This window comes from Zingiber officinale, chromosome 1B (assembly GCF_018446385.1).
Source record: "Zingiber officinale cultivar Zhangliang chromosome 1B, Zo_v1.1, whole genome shotgun sequence".
In the NCBI taxonomy this organism is placed as follows: Eukaryota; Viridiplantae; Streptophyta; class Magnoliopsida; order Zingiberales; family Zingiberaceae; genus Zingiber; species Zingiber officinale.
In genome coordinates, this window is record NC_055986.1 from 111,731,113 (window position 1) to 111,752,322 (window position 21,210).

General features: G+C 38.8%; 2 protein-coding genes across 15 annotated transcripts; both read left to right on the forward strand.

The window, feature by feature from the left end:
- Positions 1-903: 903 nt before the first annotated feature.
- On the forward strand, positions 904-5,463 carry LOC121972266 (ketol-acid reductoisomerase, chloroplastic-like). Its single transcript, XM_042523958.1, has 10 exons — positions 904-1,240; positions 1,347-1,439; positions 2,152-2,217; positions 3,037-3,177; positions 3,509-3,736; positions 3,890-4,007; positions 4,077-4,216; positions 4,309-4,476; positions 4,604-4,759; positions 4,877-5,463. Exons 1-10 carry the CDS (start codon positions 959-961, stop codon positions 5,243-5,245), a joined length of 1,761 nt encoding a protein of 586 aa, XP_042379892.1. The 5' UTR covers positions 904-958; the 3' UTR covers positions 5,246-5,463.
- Positions 5,464-5,550: 87 nt separating this feature from the next.
- On the forward strand, positions 5,551-11,275 carry LOC121972277 (casein kinase I-like). 14 transcript variants are annotated; one of them, XR_006109335.1, is made up of 15 exons: positions 5,552-5,961; positions 6,047-6,087; positions 6,951-7,020; positions 7,117-7,265; positions 7,517-7,612; positions 7,691-7,761; positions 8,422-8,483; positions 8,584-8,647; positions 8,720-8,804; positions 8,886-9,230; positions 9,303-9,363; positions 9,566-9,696; positions 10,157-10,347; positions 10,480-10,561; positions 10,901-11,275. XR_006109335.1 is itself a non-coding variant. In XM_042524006.1 (13 exons), exons 1-13 carry the CDS (start codon positions 5,883-5,885, stop codon positions 10,904-10,906), a joined length of 1,260 nt encoding a protein of 419 aa, XP_042379940.1. In that variant the 5' UTR covers positions 5,551-5,882; the 3' UTR covers positions 10,907-11,275. The 14 variants fall into 14 exon arrangements, 12 of the variants coding, with proteins under 12 accessions (XP_042379940.1, XP_042379919.1, XP_042379933.1 ...); XR_006109336.1 differs by lacking the exon at positions 10,901-11,275 and having other exon boundaries at positions 5,551-5,961; positions 10,165-10,347; positions 10,480-10,687; XM_042524006.1 differs by lacking the exons at positions 10,157-10,347; positions 10,480-10,561 and having other exon boundaries at positions 5,551-5,961.
- The last annotated feature ends 9,935 nt before the right edge of the window (positions 11,276-21,210 follow it).

Sequence of the window (21,210 nt, forward strand, 5' to 3'; positions counted from 1 at the left end):
TCCAAACCCACCTATTTTCTAAAAAATATTATTAATAATTTTAATTTTTTATGCATGTCCCATATAAATTCATTAATTGGTCATTCTATGCGCTACAAATTTTAAAATGTCAAATTCAAAAATAATGTTTTAAAATATCAAATTAGAATGATAAATTTTACAAAATTCATTATAAATATATTTATAAGTTAATAAACATATTAATTCTAACTTTTTTATAATGTTTTTATCGTAAACTTACTCGTAACACAATCTTTTTTACTCTCCGTAGCAAACGAGGAATTCATTATTCAAAGTTAATCTAAATTTTTTATTTCTTATTCAACAAAATAAAATTCCATCAATAAGAGCCAAGGAACATCAGTCACTCGAGTGGTGGTCGACGAGGTAACGAACGATAATCACTCGTGAATCGGACGCTACCTCGCCTGACCAGCAACCAATTAGCTTATGATCACCCGCAAAACAACCGCACACGAGGCACTGCCTCACCAGGTGATGAGCAACCGCTTCGCTAGCGGTTGCACGTGAGGAGACCACTGCCTTGCCAAACAATGAGCGACATAAGTCTAAATCAACAAATAAAGGTTGTCTTGTCAATAATTAGCCCCACCTAAATTGAAATTCTGACTACGCCCCTATTTATTCCTTTGAAAAATTCCTCCCATTCATTTAGTATTTGATTTATCTCTATTCCACTAGATTTAGGGCTCGTAGGGTGAAGGTTATTATCTTTTTGTATCAGTCATCTGAAGTGGGTAGCTGAAAACTAATTTATTGGGGACGTTATCGAATAAAAGAACGTCAGGCGATTAAAATTATAAATTCAATGAGGATTTTTATGTAAAATGATAGTCCTTTACTTTCGGATGCTAATTATTTTATATGAGCTGATAGGTCACCGCTTATCTCCTCTCGTCTCGTTCACTTCTGGGGCTATTTAGCGAGGGCGGCGTCGATGTCGACGACAACGTCTTCCTTCGCTGCTTCCAGGCCTTCCGCCCCCCTTTCCAAAATCTTCGATTCGGTGGTCTCCAGATCGCTAAGTGTCGGATCTTCCTTCTCGCCCTTCAACTCTCCGTTCCTGAGGCGTCACCTCCTCCGGATCGGCACGGGCCGGGGCTCTGCGCTTGGAGCTAAGATGGTGTCGGTTCCTTCAATCGGTAAATCCGTTCCCTTTCTGGACTTCGAGACCTCGGTGTTCAAGAAGGAGAAGATCACCCTTGCTGGCAATGACGAGGTTTTCATTCCTTTCCCCGTGGATTTGGTTCTCTACCTCGTTTGGATTAGTTTTACATTTTAGGAGATGGTGCACGACTAATTATGGGCACTTGTTTGAATATTAGTATATTGTTCGAGGTGGTAGAGATCTATTCCATTTGTTGCCGGATGCGTTCAAAGGGATCAAGCAAATTGGCGTGCTTGGATGGGGGTCGCAGGTGATAAGAACACCACTATTTTTTTTTTCATCATTTACTTTACATTTTCCGTTCCTTCTTTTCCTCTCCTTTTTCCGCTGTACCTAAAAACTTTTTTTTTTGCTTTTCCATTGTGTATCTTCTTGTTGCTGTTTTCGTCGTTTCGTTTATGTTTTTCTTTTTTCCTTGGGACGCTCTTGGTCAATTATACTGAAATTTCACTTAACTGTAAAAAAAAAAAAACTGTTTTTCCCCTTCTTTTGTAGCCACTTTTTCTTCTCTTCAGCCTACAGCATTTGCTTATGATCGATTGTTTGGCTCTATGTTGACTGTATTTCATTACAACTTCCTTTTCTTCTGGGGCGTATATTGTTTTATTAGCTATCACTAATTTTACAAATCGCTTAATTGCATAAACTCTTAGCGACGTTATATGAACTTTTTTTTTGACAAAATTTAGAAATTTTGCATGGCACACTGATAATCACCAACTAATTTATGCGGAAAACTTCACGCATTAATTTGCTATGATCATTATAAATTACCATACGTCTTTACCTTGCCTTTTGAAAAAAAAAACATCTGGAAGAAGGTGCTAAAAAATTAGCTTTGTGGTTCTGTTCTTTTGAATTTGCTAAAAGTGATTGGAAAACTTTTTATTTTATAAGTTTTTGCCTCATTACTCTTTTTTCTTTGCACACTTAATCTCAGATGTTTTTTCCCTGTTGACTAGGGTCCTGCCCAAGCACAGAATTTAAGAGATTCACTTGTTGCAGCGAATTCAGACATTGTGGTTAAGGTGACCTGCCTTTTCTGTTTCATTTCTTGGAATTTATTGTGGTTTTTGAATTGACAAACTCATTGGTCGGGATGGGAACTTAATCACCTAGACACTGGAAGTGCACTTTGTGGACCTTAGATCTTTTCTATCTAAATCATCCATTACATAACCAGTTGTATTTATAATTGAACGAATTGTTCTTTACTGGATTCAATTTGTGAAGGCATCTTTCTATATGGCTATTATTTTAATGGGAGTTGTTGGCATTTACAGTTTTATGAAGAAAAAGAGGGATTCCACAAATTACTCCTCTATGTTTACTATTTCTAGGATCTGGTATTAGATTGTGGTGGTACAGACCATTATTATTGTCTTTACACACATTTATATATAGGAAATTAGGGTTTCTCACTAATGTGATTGAAGCCGTAACTCTTCTCTTGTTCCAATTTCAGCTTAGTGAATTTTTTTCTGTGATAGTGGATTTTGCTTTGTGTTGGTTACCTATATTTGATATTATTGCTAGATGGTCTAAACATCAACTTTATTTATCTTTCCATCTTCACATGATTGTTCAATTCCTTGCTAGGATTGACAAGCTGGTTTAGTGATAGATACCAAGTCACCTATCACTTTGCTGTTTCGAATACATGTTTCCCTCTAAATATGTACACGCTTCATGTCACCTATCATTTCCGTTTCTAATACATGTTTTTCTCTAAACATGTGCATGTGTCTCTTCAACAATTATAAAAAATAAATTCTTCAAGAATACTCAATTTTTTCTAGCATTTTCCCCATATGCTTTGATATACTTGGTTATTCAAACATTCACAGATTGGTCTAAGAAAAGGCTCTGCATCTTTTGATGAAGCACGTGCTGCTGGATTCACTGAAGAAAATGGAACCTTGGGTGACATTTGGGAAACAGTTTCTAGCAGTGATCTTTTATTGTTGTTGATTTCTGATGCTGCACAGGTAAGCCGTTAACATATAAATTTTGCTGCTGAGAAATCATGCTTCCAGTTCAGATTTTGCAAATTTTTGCCAATTTTCACCCTTTTACTTGAAAAGATGACATAATCATCAACAAAGTTTTACACTATGTGGCTTGCTAGAAAAAAGTATATTTGATCATTTTTGACGCATTGAAATACAAATTCAGTAAAATCTGTTTTCATTACTGAAAGTGGTTTTTATTATTGGTTTGTTCTCTAAGATTGAACTAGTTTGTTAAATCTATAGAACATTGCAGAGAGACTTATAAAAATGTTATTAGCTAACTCCACTTGTTGCATTGATGTTCTAGGCGGACAATTATGAGAAAATTTTCTCTCACATGAAACCAAACAGCATCTTGGGTCTTTCTCATGGTTTTCTTCTAGGGCATCTGCAATCCTTTGGTCTTGATTTTCCAAAAAACATCAGTGTGATTGCAGTATGCCCCAAGGGCATGGGCCCATCAGTGCGAAGACTGTATGTCCAGGGGAAAGAGATAAATGGTGCCGGGATCAATTCCAGTTTTGCCGTACACCAGGTATTTTTATGGCCTAGAAGATTGATCTAAGTTTCTTTTCAATATTGCATGACCTGACAAGGTCTTTGAAACAAAAAATTATTGTTTTGGATATCTTTTTTAATTTTGACAGATTATGCGTAATTGCCATTATCTTTCTTTTTATTTCAATAGGATGTTGATGGAAGGGCTACAGATGTTGCCCTTGGTTGGTCTGTTGCTCTTGGATCCCCTTTTACCTTTGCTACCACATTAGAGCAAGAGTATAAGAGTGACATTTTCGGGGAGCGCGGTTAGTCTTCTTACTCGTATGTTTCTTGTCGACTTAGTACATCACCTAATTGCGTCGATTGTGATGCAGGTATATTACTTGGTGCTGTGCATGGAATTGTGGAGTCTCTATTCAGAAGGTACACTGAAAATGGAATGGATGAAGAATTGGCTTACAAAAACACTGTCGAGTGTATCACAGGAGTCATATCAAAGACGATCTCAACTAAGGTAAGTTTATCAGCATTACTCATGTCTCATACTTTCCATATCAAAGACCATATCAAAGAACTCTACTCATTCAACTGTTACATACTTTCCAGGGGATGCTTGCTGTATACAATGCCCTCTCCGATCAAGGGAAGAGAGAGTTCGATGCTGCATACAGTGCATCATATTATCCTTGCATGGATATATTGTACGAATGCTACGAGGATGTTGCCTGTGGAAGTGAAATTCGCAGTGTTGTTTTAGCTGGTCGACGCTTTTATGTGAGCTCTAAAACCCAGTTTACCCTTAAACTTTTAGGAAGAATAGGATAAGCGATCAACAAAACTTTTAGAACATGATATAGATGCCTACTGTTTTCTCTATCCTTTAACCTCTTCGACATGACAGGAAAAGGAGGGTCTCCCTGCTTTCCCTATGGGGAAGATAGATCAAACAAGGATGTGGAAAGTCGGCGAGAGAGTACGTGCTTCTCGTCCTGCGGGTGACTTGGGTCCTTTGTATCCTTTTACAGCAGGAGTATATGTTGCATTGATGATGGCACAGGTACTTATTTTACGCAACTTTATGACTGCATGTCTAACTTTAAATTTGCTCTTGTTCCTTTTGATGAGTAGTATTTTCTATTAAAGTCGTCTGTCAATGGCTTGAAACTATTTGCAGATCGAGGTCTTGAGGAAGAAGGGCCATTCCTATTCTGAAATTATCAACGAGAGTGTCATAGAGTCCGTTGATTCACTCAACCCCTTTATGCACGCCCGCGGGGTGTCATTCATGGTGGACAACTGTTCCACGACAGCTCGGTTGGGATCGCGAAAATGGGCTCCCCGCTTCGACTACATCCTCACCCAGCAGGCCTTCGTGGAGGTGGATAAGAACAGCTCTGTCAACCAGGATCTGCTCAGCAACTTCTTGTCTGATCCTGTCCATGCTGCAATTGACGTTTGTGCCCAGCTGAGGCCGACCGTCGACATCTCTGTCCCTCCCGATGCAGATTTCGTACGCCCAGAATTGCGTCTGGCGACCAATTGAAACACAGAGCAGAGCAGTTTCGATAGCATGCTACATTATATCTAGGAAAAGAGTCCTGAACTCTCAGATACATTTTGTTGCTTGACTTACTCAACTCCGAACTTGTAGCTGTTTTGAAGCGTTTCAGTGGACTGGTCAGTGCCAGTGTCGTCCAATGAGTGTGTGTGTCTGCAGATATTTGCGTTTCTATAAATAAATAATAAAGTTATATTTATTTATGTGGATATTATTTATTTTAATATTAATAATATCAGTATTTTTATTTTAAAAAAACACTATTTAACATTCCACTGCGGTAACTACCGGCCCGTCCGTCCACTGTCTTCTTTGCCCACCCAGCCACCGCGCCTGACGAAGGTCCAGCGACCAGGCGATCGAGGGGAGAGATGGTGATGGTTAGCGTCGCCCGTCGACGCTGTTGCGCTTTCGATTGGATCGATGCGCGGGCGAGTGCGATGTCGTAGGATCGCCACTTCTTCCTCCGGCTTCCCCCACCCGAAGCAAGATCGTCTGCTGCCTTCTGAATCGAAGTTCCACGAGGGGAGAGAAGGAGAGTTTTGCTGGTCGTTTTTCTTTGTGGTCTTTCCTTGGTCATTTTGGTTCCCGGGGTTCAGTTGGGATCGGGTGGGTTGATCGGATGGAGGAGCTTGTCGTTGGAAACAAGTACCGCCTCCGTCGCAAGATCGGGAGTGGCTCCTTCGGGGAGGTCTATTTAGGTATCTGCGAACGATTTTTGGCTCAAGTGCTTCGTGTCTTTTTGTGCGGCTGATTGTGAGCTATTTTTTGTCTTGTTCGTTGAAGGTACTGATATCCAAACAAATGAGGAAATCGCGATTAAACTAGTATGTGGAGTCCTTTTGATTCTTGCATTTAAATGATGTTTTAGATGCTGTTATTTTTTTAGCTTACTTAAAGCTCTAGATTGAATTTTGTAATGTGTTTTTTCTATTTACGATGCTATTTAGTTAAATTCAGGATTGCAGCTGTCTAGTTTATGAGTCTTTTTTAGTGAAATTGTCGATTGACCTATTGATCTGTTATCTTGTTGCCAATGCAAAGGTTCTTCTGATATTCAAGGAGTCTCTCTTTTCCTGATAGATATGGAGCCCTATTATCTTACTTCGCCGTGATTACTAAGTTATGTTAGTTCCAATATATGGGTTGAGAATACATGGATTTTATCTCTTAATGAAACTGTCCAAGACTACCTTTTACATAAATCTTCTCCATGTAACCACATAAATGCAACTAGTAATATCCTTCAAATTACATCTACTTGTGTTAAATGTGCTGAAACAAAACCATTACATTGGACTCTATGACATCAACCATACTTAGTCATACAATCTAAATATGGAAGGTTTGGCAGGAGAAGTGTTTTGGTTATTTGGGTACTCCTGATTTTGGCAGAGACTATTTTAGCGGCACTCACCTTGCAAGGAGCAGAGATCAATGTGTAAAACCTTCTTTGCAACTAAAATTAAACTATTTTTAGTCACTTTTGTTGCAAGGATGTAATCTAAAACTGAGTACGTATGACTTTTCCTCTTTCTACTATTTTCCCCTTCTTTGAGAAGTGATGAACATATCTGTTTCGATAATTCTCTTTAATTTGCTGGTGTAGTTTTCTTTATAACCATCTATTGCATAAATTGCTTGTTAGGGGTTTGAATATTTTCTCATGACTGCGTATTCCTACTAACAGGAGACTGTCAAAACTAAGCATCCTCTGCTTCTGCTTGAATCAAAGCTGTATAAGATCCTGCAGGGAGGAAGTAATGAAACACATGCAATGCGCTTTCAGTCTCAAGAAATTTTGATTGTGTTTCGTTTCTCTTGTTTCTCACTTCTTTTGCTTGTTTCCTGGTCAGCTGGAATCCCTAATGTGAGATGGTTTGGTGTCGAGGATAATTATAATGTCCTTGTGATGGATTTACTTGGACAAAATCTTGAAGACTTGTTCAATTTCTGCAGCCGTAAACTCTCTTTGAAGACTGTTCTGATGCTTGCAGACCAGATGGTATAATGTTTGTGTAAGCCTTAATTCTCAATTGACAAACAATAGAGACAGTTTTTGCATCATTGCAAAATGTTTGATTTATCCCCGCAGCTTCCATCATGATATCCTTTTTATGCTTCTGAAAATTTTCCTATGCTAACCTTCCTTCAAGAACTCAACACTCTATTCTTTGCCATGACACTAATCAAGGTTTATTTGAAATCCAACATACCATAATTTAAAATCTAACTTGTTTGGATGTTTCACTTCAGATAAATCGTGTCGAATTTGTGCATTCAAAGTCCTTCCTCCACCGAGATATCAAACCAGGAAATTTTACCATGGGTCATGGTAGACGAGCTAATCAGGTTTGTGATTTCTTCCTTTTATTTACTATGGACTGGGTTTATCTCTTTTGCTTAATGTAGTTGCTTTGTATTTTGCAGGTGTATATTATTGATTTTGGCCTTGCCAAGTGGTATAGGAACGCTTCAACTCATCAGCATATTCCATACAGGCAATGCAATTTAATTGATGAGCAATTTTCTCTTTTGTTGGTATTGCAATGACATTAAAAGTGTCAGACCTATCAGATTTAGCTCATTGCTATGAAAATTTATTTAACAAAACAGCTAAAAGATTGCTAAAATTTCAAAGGTGAACGCCATGGCCGTAGTTTTATTGTGTTCCCACGCCTAATTATCAATAAGACAGGTTGTTGTTTTTATGAAATTTTTCATTCTTTTAACTTAAGTTAAACTTTAGACATATCTTCAAGATTTTAATACCCATTAATGTAAACAGCACTTAAGGTAACCAAATCTTGCATTTCTCACACATTCTACTTATCATAAAAGTTTTTGGGGTGGAAAATGTTTTCAAGTTCTGTTTTTTATTTTTCAGACACTGATTCAATGATTTATAATTTGTTACTACTTTAGTTGACCATTCTCCAGTCTTTTTTAAGTATTATGACGGCTGTGTCTATACTCTACTTATGCACTTTAATCTAGTTTTGTAGTTCCACATTGTCCATTCCGTTTAAGCAAAAAGGGAGAAGAGAGAACCTCTATCTTTCTTTATCCTTATCACACAAACTTTCAGCTTTGGGTGTTACTGCAAAAGCTGCACACCAGAAGAAGTTGATTTATTTATTTAATGTAATGTTCTTTTGCAGAGAGAATAAAAAATTAACCGGAACTACTAGATATATGACTGTGAATACGCATCTTGGCATAGGTATGAGCAAGACCTTCCCATATCACTTAATTTTCATAAAGTTGTATTCCTGTATTCTCTAAATGATGACTCTTTGGTTATCTATCTTTTCTTCTCTAAGAACAAAGCAGGAGGGATGATTTAGAATCTCTTGGATATGTTTTAATGTACTTCTTAAGAGGAAGGTTGGTTCACTTGCTACTTTTGCACCTTGCCCATCTGATTATTAATCTGTGGTGTTGATGTTTCTTTTCCAGCCTTCCATGGCAAGGTCTAAAAGCAGAAACACGATACCAGAAGTATGAAAAAGTTGGTAAGAGTAAAGCGACAACATCATTTGAGGCAAACTCGCATTTTGGTTACTTTGAAGTACTATTCATTTTAATCATGATCACTTTGAAGAATGTGAATTATGCCCTGTAGGCTTTGTGCCATGGATATCCTTTAGAGTTTGCTTCTTATTTCCGTTATTGCCGTTCATTAAAATTTGAGGAGAAGCCTGAGTATGCATATCTTAAGAGATTGTTCCGGGATCTTTTTATCCGTGAAGGTTTGCCAATTCGAGATCGGTGTAAAACAATAATGAATTCTGGATGCTGCAGAAATTTTCTAAAACAATTTATATTGTTTTTTTATGTCGATAATCTCTATGCCTGTTTCTCTGCAGGTTTTCAATTTGATTATGTATTTGACTGGACCGTTTTGAAATATCAGCAAGCTCAGATAGTTGGTGCCCCTCCACGTGCTATTGTTAGCCTAAATGCAGATGTTGTACATTCCCTTGTTTTATATATTCTTGAACAAGTGTATAACCTCGTTATTGTATTTCCTACTTCCTAGGGACCAAGTGCAGGACCTAGCTCGGGCATGGCTCCTGTTGTAGCGAACGATAGGCAGTCAGGTGATTTCTGAGATAATTTGTTGATTTCTTGTTTTAACTTAGATGAAGGTGTCTATGTTTTGGCCAACGGTTATTTATTGTTTTATCTTAGACTCGTGTTGTTTATTCTGAATCTCTAATCACAACACGTGTGAATTACACTAAACAATTTACTTTGATTTTCATAATCCGGAGTCATAATACTTGAATGATTACAATTTAGGCGGTGAGGAAGGAAAGACAAGTGGAGGGTTGGCGGACCCTTCTCGTCATGGGCCATCTCCAACTGTAAATGTAGGCTGTAATCGGAAGGCTCCAGCGGCAAGTGATCTAGCTGACTGTAAAGATGCTATGGTAAGTTTATTGGTCAATTCTTTTCCTCACTTGTTCTTGAAGCATACCTATTTGAATTCTGTCAGTACATCACTCACCCACCCAAATGAACTGACCATGCTACAAGCAATAATTGTAGACTTGGAATTGTTAAAATGACAGAATTTCAATAGCAAAAAAATCAGAAGTGCAAAATTGTCCTGAATTATTACAGTTGCATGCAGGTTGCAAATATTTGGGACTTAAAAGGCGTGGTAGTCTTGCAATTTTCCACCACAATGTCCATTTAGATGCTTCAAAATAATAATAATAAAAAAAATCAAGACCATGTTCATTAATCTTTAAATGCTTTAAAATTGCCAATAACTTTATGATGTAACTTGAAGGGAAAAAAGAGAGCTTTTTACTACAATATCCATATAGCTTTGTGAGATGCTGTCATTATCTTTTATTTGAGTCGTGCCTTTGAATGAGTGCATAGATTTCCAGTTCTTCTAATGGGACAGCCAAGCAGTTCCTCAAGAGTTCCTGCTTTTGACGGCCAAGGAACAGTGGCAACTGAGGCAGATCCAACTCGAAGGCCTGAATTACGAGGCCACACTGAACAGAAATTATCCACAATCAAGAACGACGAGGCCACACTGAAAGGCATTGAGGGCCTGAATTTGAATAGTGAGAACTAATCCTAGTCACAATCAGTTATGCTCCTACTCATGTAATGTTTCCTTTCGAGGCATAATTCGAAGAGGGAGCACATGAGCATGAAATTTCCCAACAATAACGAAATGCTTCTTCTATGGATAGGGATTGCTGTATGAAGTGCCATCCAAAGTACAAAAGAAATATCAAGTGGCTCAGACATTCAAAGAAATTTTTTGTCCAGAAAGTATGCAAAAGTTGTTTTTGTACGATCTAATCATCATGCTATCTGCTGTTATACCTTGTTGTCTTTTGATTCCTCACTTGGCTGAACAAGGCTTAACGATGACGATCAAGTATAGAAGATATTTTTTTTTGAATTCCACATTATAAAATTCTGTGTTTGCAATCTGGAAATTACCCCATTTTATGTTTGGAGAACTCCTAAACAGTTGATTTCAGTAATTTTCTTTTGAACATTAAACTAAAATTATAGCATCCATTCTAAAGTAATTATGAAGAGAGGAACAAAATTGTCATACTTACTTTCATGATGCTCAAGATGTGATTTTTCTTTTTATTTCAGGGGTGAATAGCTTCTACAATGGCTTCAGGTGTGTTCTTGACGGCGTCATTCCTCTGTCCATGAATCTCCCTGTGAAGGGTTTTCTACATATCTGTGATCACTTTGATACCAACAAGGCGCACGCACAACACTGTCAGAAAAAACTTACTCACCACGCTATAACACTGTCAGAAAACCTGCCCCATTGATTCTTGGTATGAACCAAGAGGTGATAACACCCCGAATCTAAACGGAAAAGGAACGATTTTGACCATGGAAAACTTCTCGGCGAGAAAGAAGGGCAGCGAATCCCGATATCAAATGATAAGAAGTGGCGAGAAAAAGAGAAAAAGGACGATTGTCGAACGAGAACGGCGAAGATTACCTCTTTGGTTGGATCGAACCTAAAAAAAGGAGAGGAAGCGAGTAACCAAAGAAAGAAGATTGCGTTATTGTGGCAAAGACCGCCAGATTGAAAGAAAATTACGGGTGTCATTGGGTCAGCCAGGGTGGTAGCAAGCAGTGAGATCCTCTCATCGCATTTTACGGATTTACTTAAATTAATGAAGATTAATGGCACCCCCACTCTTAAGATAAGTAGGTATCATCAATTTCCACATGTATGTAAATGGATCATCCTCATCCTCATCCTCGGATCTATTAAATATGGATTAGAGAATCCGATCTCGTTAACACAGGGCCAATCGAAGTGTTAACAGGGTATAGACATCGAGATTTGATTCAAATCTGACATCTATTAACAAAATTGAGTTATTAGAGCATCTGAAATGCTGTTCAAATAATTGTGGGGTGCGCTAGCCTGTGTATTTTTTTAAATTTTATTTATTAAAAAAATTAAAATTTTAAAAATAATAATTGAATAAAATGATAAGTAGTATGAAATTTCATCTATAAATACCTACTAATGTGTATACATATTTTCATTTCAACTCATTACACTCTCCAATTCTACTCTCTAAATATTCTCCTCATCTATTTTTTTAAGTTTGTATAATCTTATTTTCTACCTGAAATAGATGAAAATAATAGGATATATTTTTTTTTTTTTTACAAATTTCTTGAATTTTACAAACAACTCGCAAGAATATTCATCTTCCCAAAATACATAAATTTTACCAAATTATCAATACCCATATCCATTTTCAAATATGTTGTTTCCTCCACAAAATCTTCAAAATTCCAAGGTTTTAGAAATTCTATGGATCATCCGAATTATTCCATATCAACCGCTTCCAGTCGAATATTGGCAAACCATGAGTCATTCGTATTTCACGCCATCGGTTGTTCATGGATATGCTACCCCGCACACAACTGGTATGTCTTTCACTCTTTCGATGTCGAATGAACCTGTAACTCCAACTTTTATCCCGGAGACTCAACTTTCCGACCGTAAATCCCCAATTGAGACGGTCAATTTTGAAAATATGATTTCAAATGTTGAGGGTACAAGAAAGCGTTCAAGTTGGACAAAGGTTGAAGACGAGGTCTTAGCGAGAAGTTTTGTCACTATAAGTGATAATCCAATAATTGGCAATGATCAAAAGGCGGATGCTTTTTGGGTGTGTGCTGCAATCTACTACAATGAGAATCATCCCCAAGTTCAAACACCAGAAGTGCAAATGTTATACGGTCACATTGACACAATACAATCCAAAAGAAGGTATATCGATTCAACACAAATTATAATAGTGTTTACAATTCATATCGAAGTGGTTACAGTGACGAAAATATATTGAGGTTTGCGTATGAAAAATATCGATCTAAAAGCAATGATGTTGCATTCAATCTTGAGCATGTGTAGAGAATTGTCAAATACCATCTAATGTTTACTCTACAGTCTGCTGATCACTTTGTTGCAATAAAGAAGACAACGACCTCAAAGTCGGGAGCAAGCAACACCTCCTGCAACTAAGATATGAGTATGGACCTGAATGATGAAGATACTCGTCCAATGGGACAGAAGGCAACAAAAAGAAAGGGAAAAAACAAAGTAAAATCGACCATGGAGGATTTGATAATAAACTACAACAATATTTTCGCAAAGTTCACTGAGTACACAAGCGTGAATAAGTCTGAAGTCGATCTGAAGCAAAAACAACTCAAAGTAAAGGAGATTAAGACAAAAGCTGCATTGTCCAAATCTGAAGCTAAAAATCGTCACTTGAAATTGAAGAAGTATGAGATATTAAACAAAGACACCTCCCAGACGACAAAGAAGCAGCTTATCATACATGAATATTTATGTCAGGATATTAGGTCGAGATGGAATATTTAAATTATTTACTCAACGCTCATTTTCTAGTATTATTGTATTTTCGAGTGATTGTAATTTTTAATTATTATATTTCTCATTTCGATTAATGTGATTTTCAATTATTATAATTTTACAAAATAGTCATGGTAAATTAGCTATTGGAAACTGTAGGGCAATTCACCCCTCCCCTCTTGCCGGCCTCCAAAGGGACCTACAAGTGGTATCAGAGCAAGGCGCTTCAGGAGGACTAACCGCCAATTGAGGCAACGAGATGGCCGGACCAAGCATCGTTCCACCAAAATTCGAGAGGGACTTCGCAGACTAGAAGCGACGTATGGAGGTATTCCTAAGAATTGATTTTGAAATTCGGTTTATTATGAAATATGATTTTGTAGCTCCAATGAATCAAGATGGAGAAGAAAAAGAAGAGAGCCACTGGACAAAGAAAGAGCAGAATGAGTCTGTAGCAAACAGCCGTGCGGAATATCACCAGCTGAGCGTGTTGCCGCCTCAAGAGGTCAACCGTATCGGAAGCTATTCATCTGCCAAAGATCTCTGGGAGAAGTTCCTGGAACTCCACAAAGGCACGTCCGAAGCAAAGCTCGCTAAAAGAGACATCCTCCGGAACAAGCTAATGAACATCTGACTGGAAAAAGGTGAGAAGGTAGCCAGTCTACACGCAAAGGTAAAAGAACTGATTACTGGTCTCGAGAACCTCGGAGAAACGGTAACAAATCGGGAAATAATACGCTATGCACTCAACGCGTTTCCCAGAACATCAGATTGGACATCAATCGTCGACGCCTAGGTAAGTACTTTAGAAGAACTGTTCTCCACTCTTGAATTGCATGAAACCAGGTGTGCAGGAACAAAGGAATCAAGCCAGATGATTGCGCTAAACGCAACCAAAAGGGATGAACCCGAGTCAGACTCAGAGGATGATCAGGAAGCATACATGGTAAGAAACTTTAAAAAGTTTTTTAGAGCTAATAAATTTAAAGAAATGCAGAATAAAAAGAATCTAAGAAATAGAAGAAGGATGCATTGCTACCAGTGTCAAAAGGAAGGACACCTAAAAGAAAACTGCCCAGAACTAAAGAAGGACAAAGACAAGATTCCCAAGAAGCACAAGAACCTAAAAGCTACTTGGGACGACACTTCTTCATCTGAGTCCGAGATTCAAGAATATGTCGGGATAGCACTGATGACAAGCTACAAAGGACAGAGTACATCAGAAGCCAGCATCGATGAAGGGGGAGCGACCTCAGATGGAAGTAGCGAAGCAGGGGGAGATTCAGGCTTCAAGTCTGATATGGTAAGTGAGGTATGCCTCTTACCCCCTGATAAACTTTACTTTGATATTAAGGCAATGGCTAAATCCATGTATAAATTAGAAAATAAAAATACCAAATTAGAAAATGAAATTCTAGAAACAATTTTTTTTTGGCAAAATCATGTCTTATAGAGGATTTTGAAAAATTGAAAATGGAAAATGAAAAACTAAAAGAAGAAATAAAAATATTGAAAAAATCTAATGGTTTAAATATTTCTACTTTTAGAAATTATAGAGGTTTAAATTGGTATTATAGATTTCATCAAAGTCAAATTAGAAATATATCAAAAATCTATGTACCTAGGAAATACTTGGTTAATCCTGTAGGTAGGAACCTCTACTGGGTTCCAAAAACCTGTTTAATTTAAAATTAAAATCAGACTTAGCATTATCAGCAAGGAAATTAAACAACTAATTTCATTATGAGGCTTTGTTTAAGGAAGTGGTTGTTGCTCCAATAACCAAGAAGACCTAGTGCCTCGCCACGACCTGGAAGCCAAGTATCGAAATGAAAAGTTTAATTGACTAACTGAAAAAGCATTAATTTAAATTACTTAATGCTTTAAAAGAGTTATTCAATTTGTGTTAGAAAATATTTAAATTTTTTTTTAGCTTGACTTAGAATTTTTTTTAGAAATTGTTTATGAAAGTTAACTTGGAATATTTTTTTTGCCTTAAGATTTTTTTAAAATATATTTTGACTAAGAATTTTTTATGATAATATTGCCTTATAATTTTTCTTAAAATTGACTTAGAATTGTTTCTTATGAATATTAACTTAGAATTTTTTTAATTAGAAATTTTTTTTTAGGGAATGTTGAAATAAGTTTCAAACTTAAATTTTTTTTGTTAACACTTATGACTGTTTTTATCTGAAAAATGTTTTACTTAAATTTTTCTCGAAAGAAAAATTCTGAAGAGTGTCTTTACTTAGACATTTTTAAATATTTTACACTTAAAGTTTTTTTTTTAATTTACCTTCGACTTGTTTATAACCCCAATTTTTATGTGATCAAAGGGGGAGAAGTATGTTAAGTCTAGGGAGAGGTAATATAATTTTTCAATTGAAAAATATTTGGACTGATTCGAATATAAATTGTTTTTATTGCATATGCTTACCCTAACTTAACTTGGGTTGCTCACATCAAAAAGGGGGAGATTGTTGAAACCCCAAGGTGTTTTGATGTGATCAAACAAGCTAAGTTAGGTCCTGCATTTGTTTAACCCTTGTGTATAAGTGTGTAGGAGCTTAGGAACACAGGAAGTCGAGTGGAAGACGCGGCTAGCGTGAAGTACGGCATGGGGAGAGAGCCGACGGACTCGGTGAGTCCGAGGGACGAGATGACTGCGGAAAAGTACACCGGTGGATGAGAAGAACGTGTGCGACGTTCGAGGGACGAGAAACCGGGAAGGAAGGCTGCCGAGGAGAAGGCCGGAACTTGGGTTCGGGTGAGCCCTATTCTGGATGGCCGAGATCACCCAAGCTAGCGGAGCCGGAGAGAACAAGACCCGGACCGAGACGAGCTGAACCAGAGGTGAAAAAGTCAACGTTGTTGACTTTGGGCTCCGGGGTGCCCGGAGCAGTTCGGGGCGCCCGGACTTGGATTTTGACCAGGATCGCATCAAACGCGATCTGATCGTTGGGGGATAAAATTGTATCCCCCCTGGGCGCTCGGAACCCATTCGGGGCGCTCCGACCAGTGCTATAAATATAGCACTGATCTGCATAGTCAGAATAACTCACTTGTAATCAATTTTCTCTGTGCTTTCAATTCTGTTTCTTTTATTTATGCTGTCAATGCTGTAAAGAGGCTACTCCGCCCGAAGAATAAACGAAAAACCTTTCTCGGATATTCAACTAATTTAAAAGACACTTGTAATAATTAAACTAAGAGACTAAAAGAAAAGAACAGACACAAGAGATTTACTTGGTTTGCAATCAGGGGATTGATAATTCAAGGAAAGTAAGCGCACTATCTATTTATCTCCTTCGGGCGGAGTAGCCTCTTTACAGCGTTGACAGCACAAATAAAAGAAACAGAATTGAAAGCACAGAGAAAACTGATTACAAGTGAGTTATTCTGACTGTGCAGATCAGTGCTATATTTATAGCACTGGTCGGGGCACCCCGAATGGGTTCCGGGCACCCAGGGGGGATAAAATTTTATCCCCCAACGATCAGATCGCGTTTGACGTGATCCTGGGCAAAATCCAGGTCCGGGCGCCCGGAAGGGTTCCGGGCGCCCCGGACTGCTCCGGGCGCCCCGGAGTCCAAAGTCAACAATGTTGACTTTTTCGCCTCCGGTTCAGCTCGTCTCGGTCCGGGTCTTGTTCGCTCCGGCTCCGCTAGCTTGGGTGATCTCGGCCATCCGGAATAGGGCTCACCCGAACCCAAGTTCCGGCCTTCTCCTCGAGCAGCCTTCCTTCCCGGTTTCTCGTCCTTCGAATGCCGCGCACGTTCTTCTCGTCTACCGGTGTACTCTTCCGCGGTCACCTCGTCCCTCGGACGCACCAAGACCGTCGGCTCTCTCCCCGTGCCTTCCTTCACGCTAGCCGCGTCTTCCGCTCGACTTCTTGTGTTCCTAAGCTCATGCACACTTAGACACAAGGGTTAAACAAACGCAGGACCTAACTTAGCTTGTTTGATCACATCAAAACACCTTGGGGTTCCAACAGAAACTAGCTGTTGCAACTAGCTGTTACAAACTAGGCGTTACAAATTAGTCGTTGCAAACTAACCGTTGCAACTAGCCATTGCAAACTAGTCGTTGCATGAGAAAAATAATATATATAGACACATTGTGCTATGAGATTTTCATTCGACTATCATACCATTTCTCAAACACATATTAAAACGTGTTTCCTCCAAAAATGTCTCATTCTACAGGCAGCTCTAGCTCAAGTTCTAGCTCGATAAGCGAAGAAGTTCATGTTGAAATCGATGAGCAAGCTTATGATCCGGGTGAAGAACTTATGTTATTGGTTCTTCAACAACACCAATAACTTATATAAGCATATCAGAGGAGGGACACACACACAGAAGAAGAAGGTTCGTCCAAAGAAATCATGAAACCAAGCATGAGAGGCTCGTCAATGATTATTTCTCTATAAACCCGGTGTGTCACGATGAAATATTTTGAAGATGATTTCGAATGTGAAGAGAGTTATTTCTCCACATAGTGAATGCATTAGAGAATCATTAATCATTTTTTCAACATAGGGACGATGTTGTGCGAAGAAAAGTATTATCACCACAACAAAAATGCACCGTTGCATTTTGTCAACTGGCTTATGGAGTCCCCGCCGATCATCTTGACGAGTACCTACGTATGGGTGAATCAATTGCCATCAGGTGTCTTTTCAAGTTCTACGAATATGTGGTTGAAATATTTGGTGATAGGTACTTGAGAAGGCCAAATGCTGATGATGTTCAACGTCTTCTTCAAATGCATGATGAGAGACACGGCTTCCTTGGCATGTTGGGTAACCTTGATTGTATGCACTAGAAATGGAAATATTGTCTAGTTGCATGGAAAGGTTAATTTACAAGGGGACATAGTCACCAACCATAGTACTTAAAGCGGTCGCGTCTCATTACTTGTGGATATGACATGCATTCTTTATGGTCGTCGGTTCACGTAATGATATTAACGTATTATATGAATCTCCTATATTCAACAACATCTTGCAAGGAAATATGCCAGAGATTAATTTCACAGTGAACAACACTACATATATGAAGGGTTATTATCTAACAGATAGAATATATCCCGAATGGGCTACTTTCGTTAAGGTTTTTTCTTGCCAGGAGGTTCCCAAGAGGAAGTTGTTTAAGGAAAGACAGGAGTCTGCAAGAAAAGATGTTGAACGAACATTTGGGGTGCTCCAATCTCAATGGGCGATTGTCAGAGGTTCAACTCGTTATTGGTATAGGAAGAAGTTGAAATAAATCATGTTAGCATGCATTATTTTGCATAACATGATTATTGGTGCGGAAAACATCCGACGATCAAACCTAAGTTTTGATAATGACAAAAGGTTCAAAGTTAAAGTTATTTGTGATCTAATGTGTTTGAATGAGCTTGCAAGAAAGTCCTAAGCGTACTTAGGCAAAAGTCCTAACTGTGGTTAGGCAGGTGGAAAACCCTAGGGGGCGGTAACACTAGGTCTTAGGAGGCGGTAACCCTAGGTGGAAAGTCTTGGCGGGTCGAGAGCTTCGGGTAAAAGTCCTAGAGTTGAGGACTCTAGGTGGAAAGTCTGGATGTCGTGAACCAGGTGAAAGACTGGGTGGGTCGTGGAGCGGACGTCTAGCGAAAAGTTTTGGAGCTTCGGGCGTTGAGCAAAACTCCAGTCGGTCTGAAGGATCAGTCTGACAACAGGTATATTCTCCTGAGTGGAGTAGGTGAGGACGTGTTCCCCAGTGAAGGAACAGTAGGCGTAGGTTTGACCTAGGGGTTTCAATCGAAAATCCAAAGTCAGAACCGGACAGTCCAAAAACTATCAAATATGTTATTTCTCATGTCTAACTTTGTTTTGTAGGGTATGGTTAGTTTCTTGGACTAACGTATTTTGCAGAAATGAATTGGACGTGTTTGCCTCGGGTAACCTAGAGAAGCAACCTTGCAGCATGGCGCGAGGGCGCCCTCATGGAGCTTGAGGGCGCCCTGGACACGGCGCGAGGGTGCCCTCATGGAGCTTGAGGTGCCCTGGACACTGGCGCAAGGGCGCCCTCCATGCGGTTGGAGGCACCCTCAAGCGGATAAGTAGCGAAGGTCAGAAGCTTATCTGTGCGCGGTTGACTCGGTAGGTTAGAGGCACCCTTATGGAGCTTGAGGGCGTCCTCCACAGGCTATAAAAGGTAGTCTCGAGCAGCAGCTTGAATAACAATAAAAATTGCAGATGTTAAATAGCCCCAGGAGCATGCCCTGGTTGAAGAAGGGGGTGCTCTCGTAGCGGAGGAAGCAATCATAGATGGCGCACCAGCGGATACGGACCCACGACAAAAAGCAAGTTAGGTATTCGGAGGTGGAAAGGAGCCGCCGCGGTTGCGAAGTGGGTGGTGGAGGAGATGGTGAAGTGGAGATGAGCAAAGGTGTTGTTGATTGTGGCGGCAAAGGAGTATTGAAGTATATTATCATATATTATTTCATAATGTATAATTACAGAAGTAAACGATAATGAAATCTATCAAGAAAATTCATATAATTGTTATGCCCTTAGGACAATCTTCAATTATATTGATTCCATGTCCGACGGTACATAAACATCAACTATAAGATCTAGGTGTAGGTATAATCGACCTAGGTTTGATCGGGTACGATTATGATTTTGATGTGTGTGTCAAAGAGTTTAAGTTTGATTTCATATATGTTTGATATATGTGTTTGAGCCATGCAAGACTTGATGAAACACACATGAGGAACTTGGTGCGACCAAGTTTGGAAAAACTCATCCTATGGCTCGGGTCCTTGAAATCGGTGAAGGATGGTACATCTGAGGGACCGCTGGACGAGGAGCAACAGAGTGGAGCCGATGGAAGTGGACTTTAAGGCAAAGTGAAGGATATATGGAGAGGAGTCGCGGGCTCAAATGCATCTGAGGGACAAAGACTGAGGAAAAAAGTTTCAAAGGCGACTCCGGAGAGGATGAGTGTGAGTATGTAACCAGAACCAGTCGACTGATGGAAGTAACAGTCGATTGATCTAGTCGACTCACTGAGCAGTCGACTGGTCTAGTCGACTCACTGAGCAGTTGACTGGGGAGTGAACAAAGATGTTCTGTTCGCTCAGCCAGCAGCAACTAGTCGATTAGTATTTTTACCAATCGACTGGTAAGTGACCGTTGGCAGAATCTCTGATTTTGGAAAGTAGTCGTTAGCTACATCCAACAGTAGCATCAGTCGACTGATGGATTTGCCAGTCGACTAATATGAATGAAATAAGTTGATCTGTGATCAACTCTTTTCTCTCTATATATAGGGAGCTTGGGGTATTGAAGGAGGTTACTGTTTTAATTGATATACTCCTAGTCTTTGCCTCCAGACTTCTAAGCCTTTTTCTTCCTCTTAAACCTAAGTTTCATTTTGTAAAGAGGAAGAAAGTTTTGTGAGAGGTTTGTTCCACTGAAAAAGAGAAAGTTCTAGCCGGAGATTGCTAGGACTAGGATGACGTCTATTCAACCTCCCATTCTAATCGGCCACCGATCACCAACAATAGGGTGGTTTTTTAGAGAATCGACCGTAAAATGCTTGGTGGATTTTCAAGGAATCCTAATTCAATCCTCAACTAGGCATGCCCCATGCGAAACTTGGGCAAAAAACAAATCATGAAGGTCAGCTGCAACATTTTTGTGAGCGTTTTTGAATTTATCCTATAGACGAATTACAGGAGATGGTCCACCTCTTAGATTTATTGGTTTGTAAGGGTCATGATGAGAAAAAAATATAATATGGGGATCAGAATTTGAATTTCAAACAGATTAATATTCTAAAAGCCGACTTAAAGTTGACACGAAGTCTAAATCAAAATTTTCTAATGTATTATCATCTAGCCTCACTCTAGTACTATATTGGATAAAAATCAAATTATCTTTTTTAATTTAGTCCTAACTACCCAGATGGGTAAGCTATGTTTTTAAAATGCCAATAAATTTGATGCCTCCAGCTAGATCACAAAATCTATGTTTTATTAAGTTTAATTAAGCTTAATTAAGTTTTGATTAAGA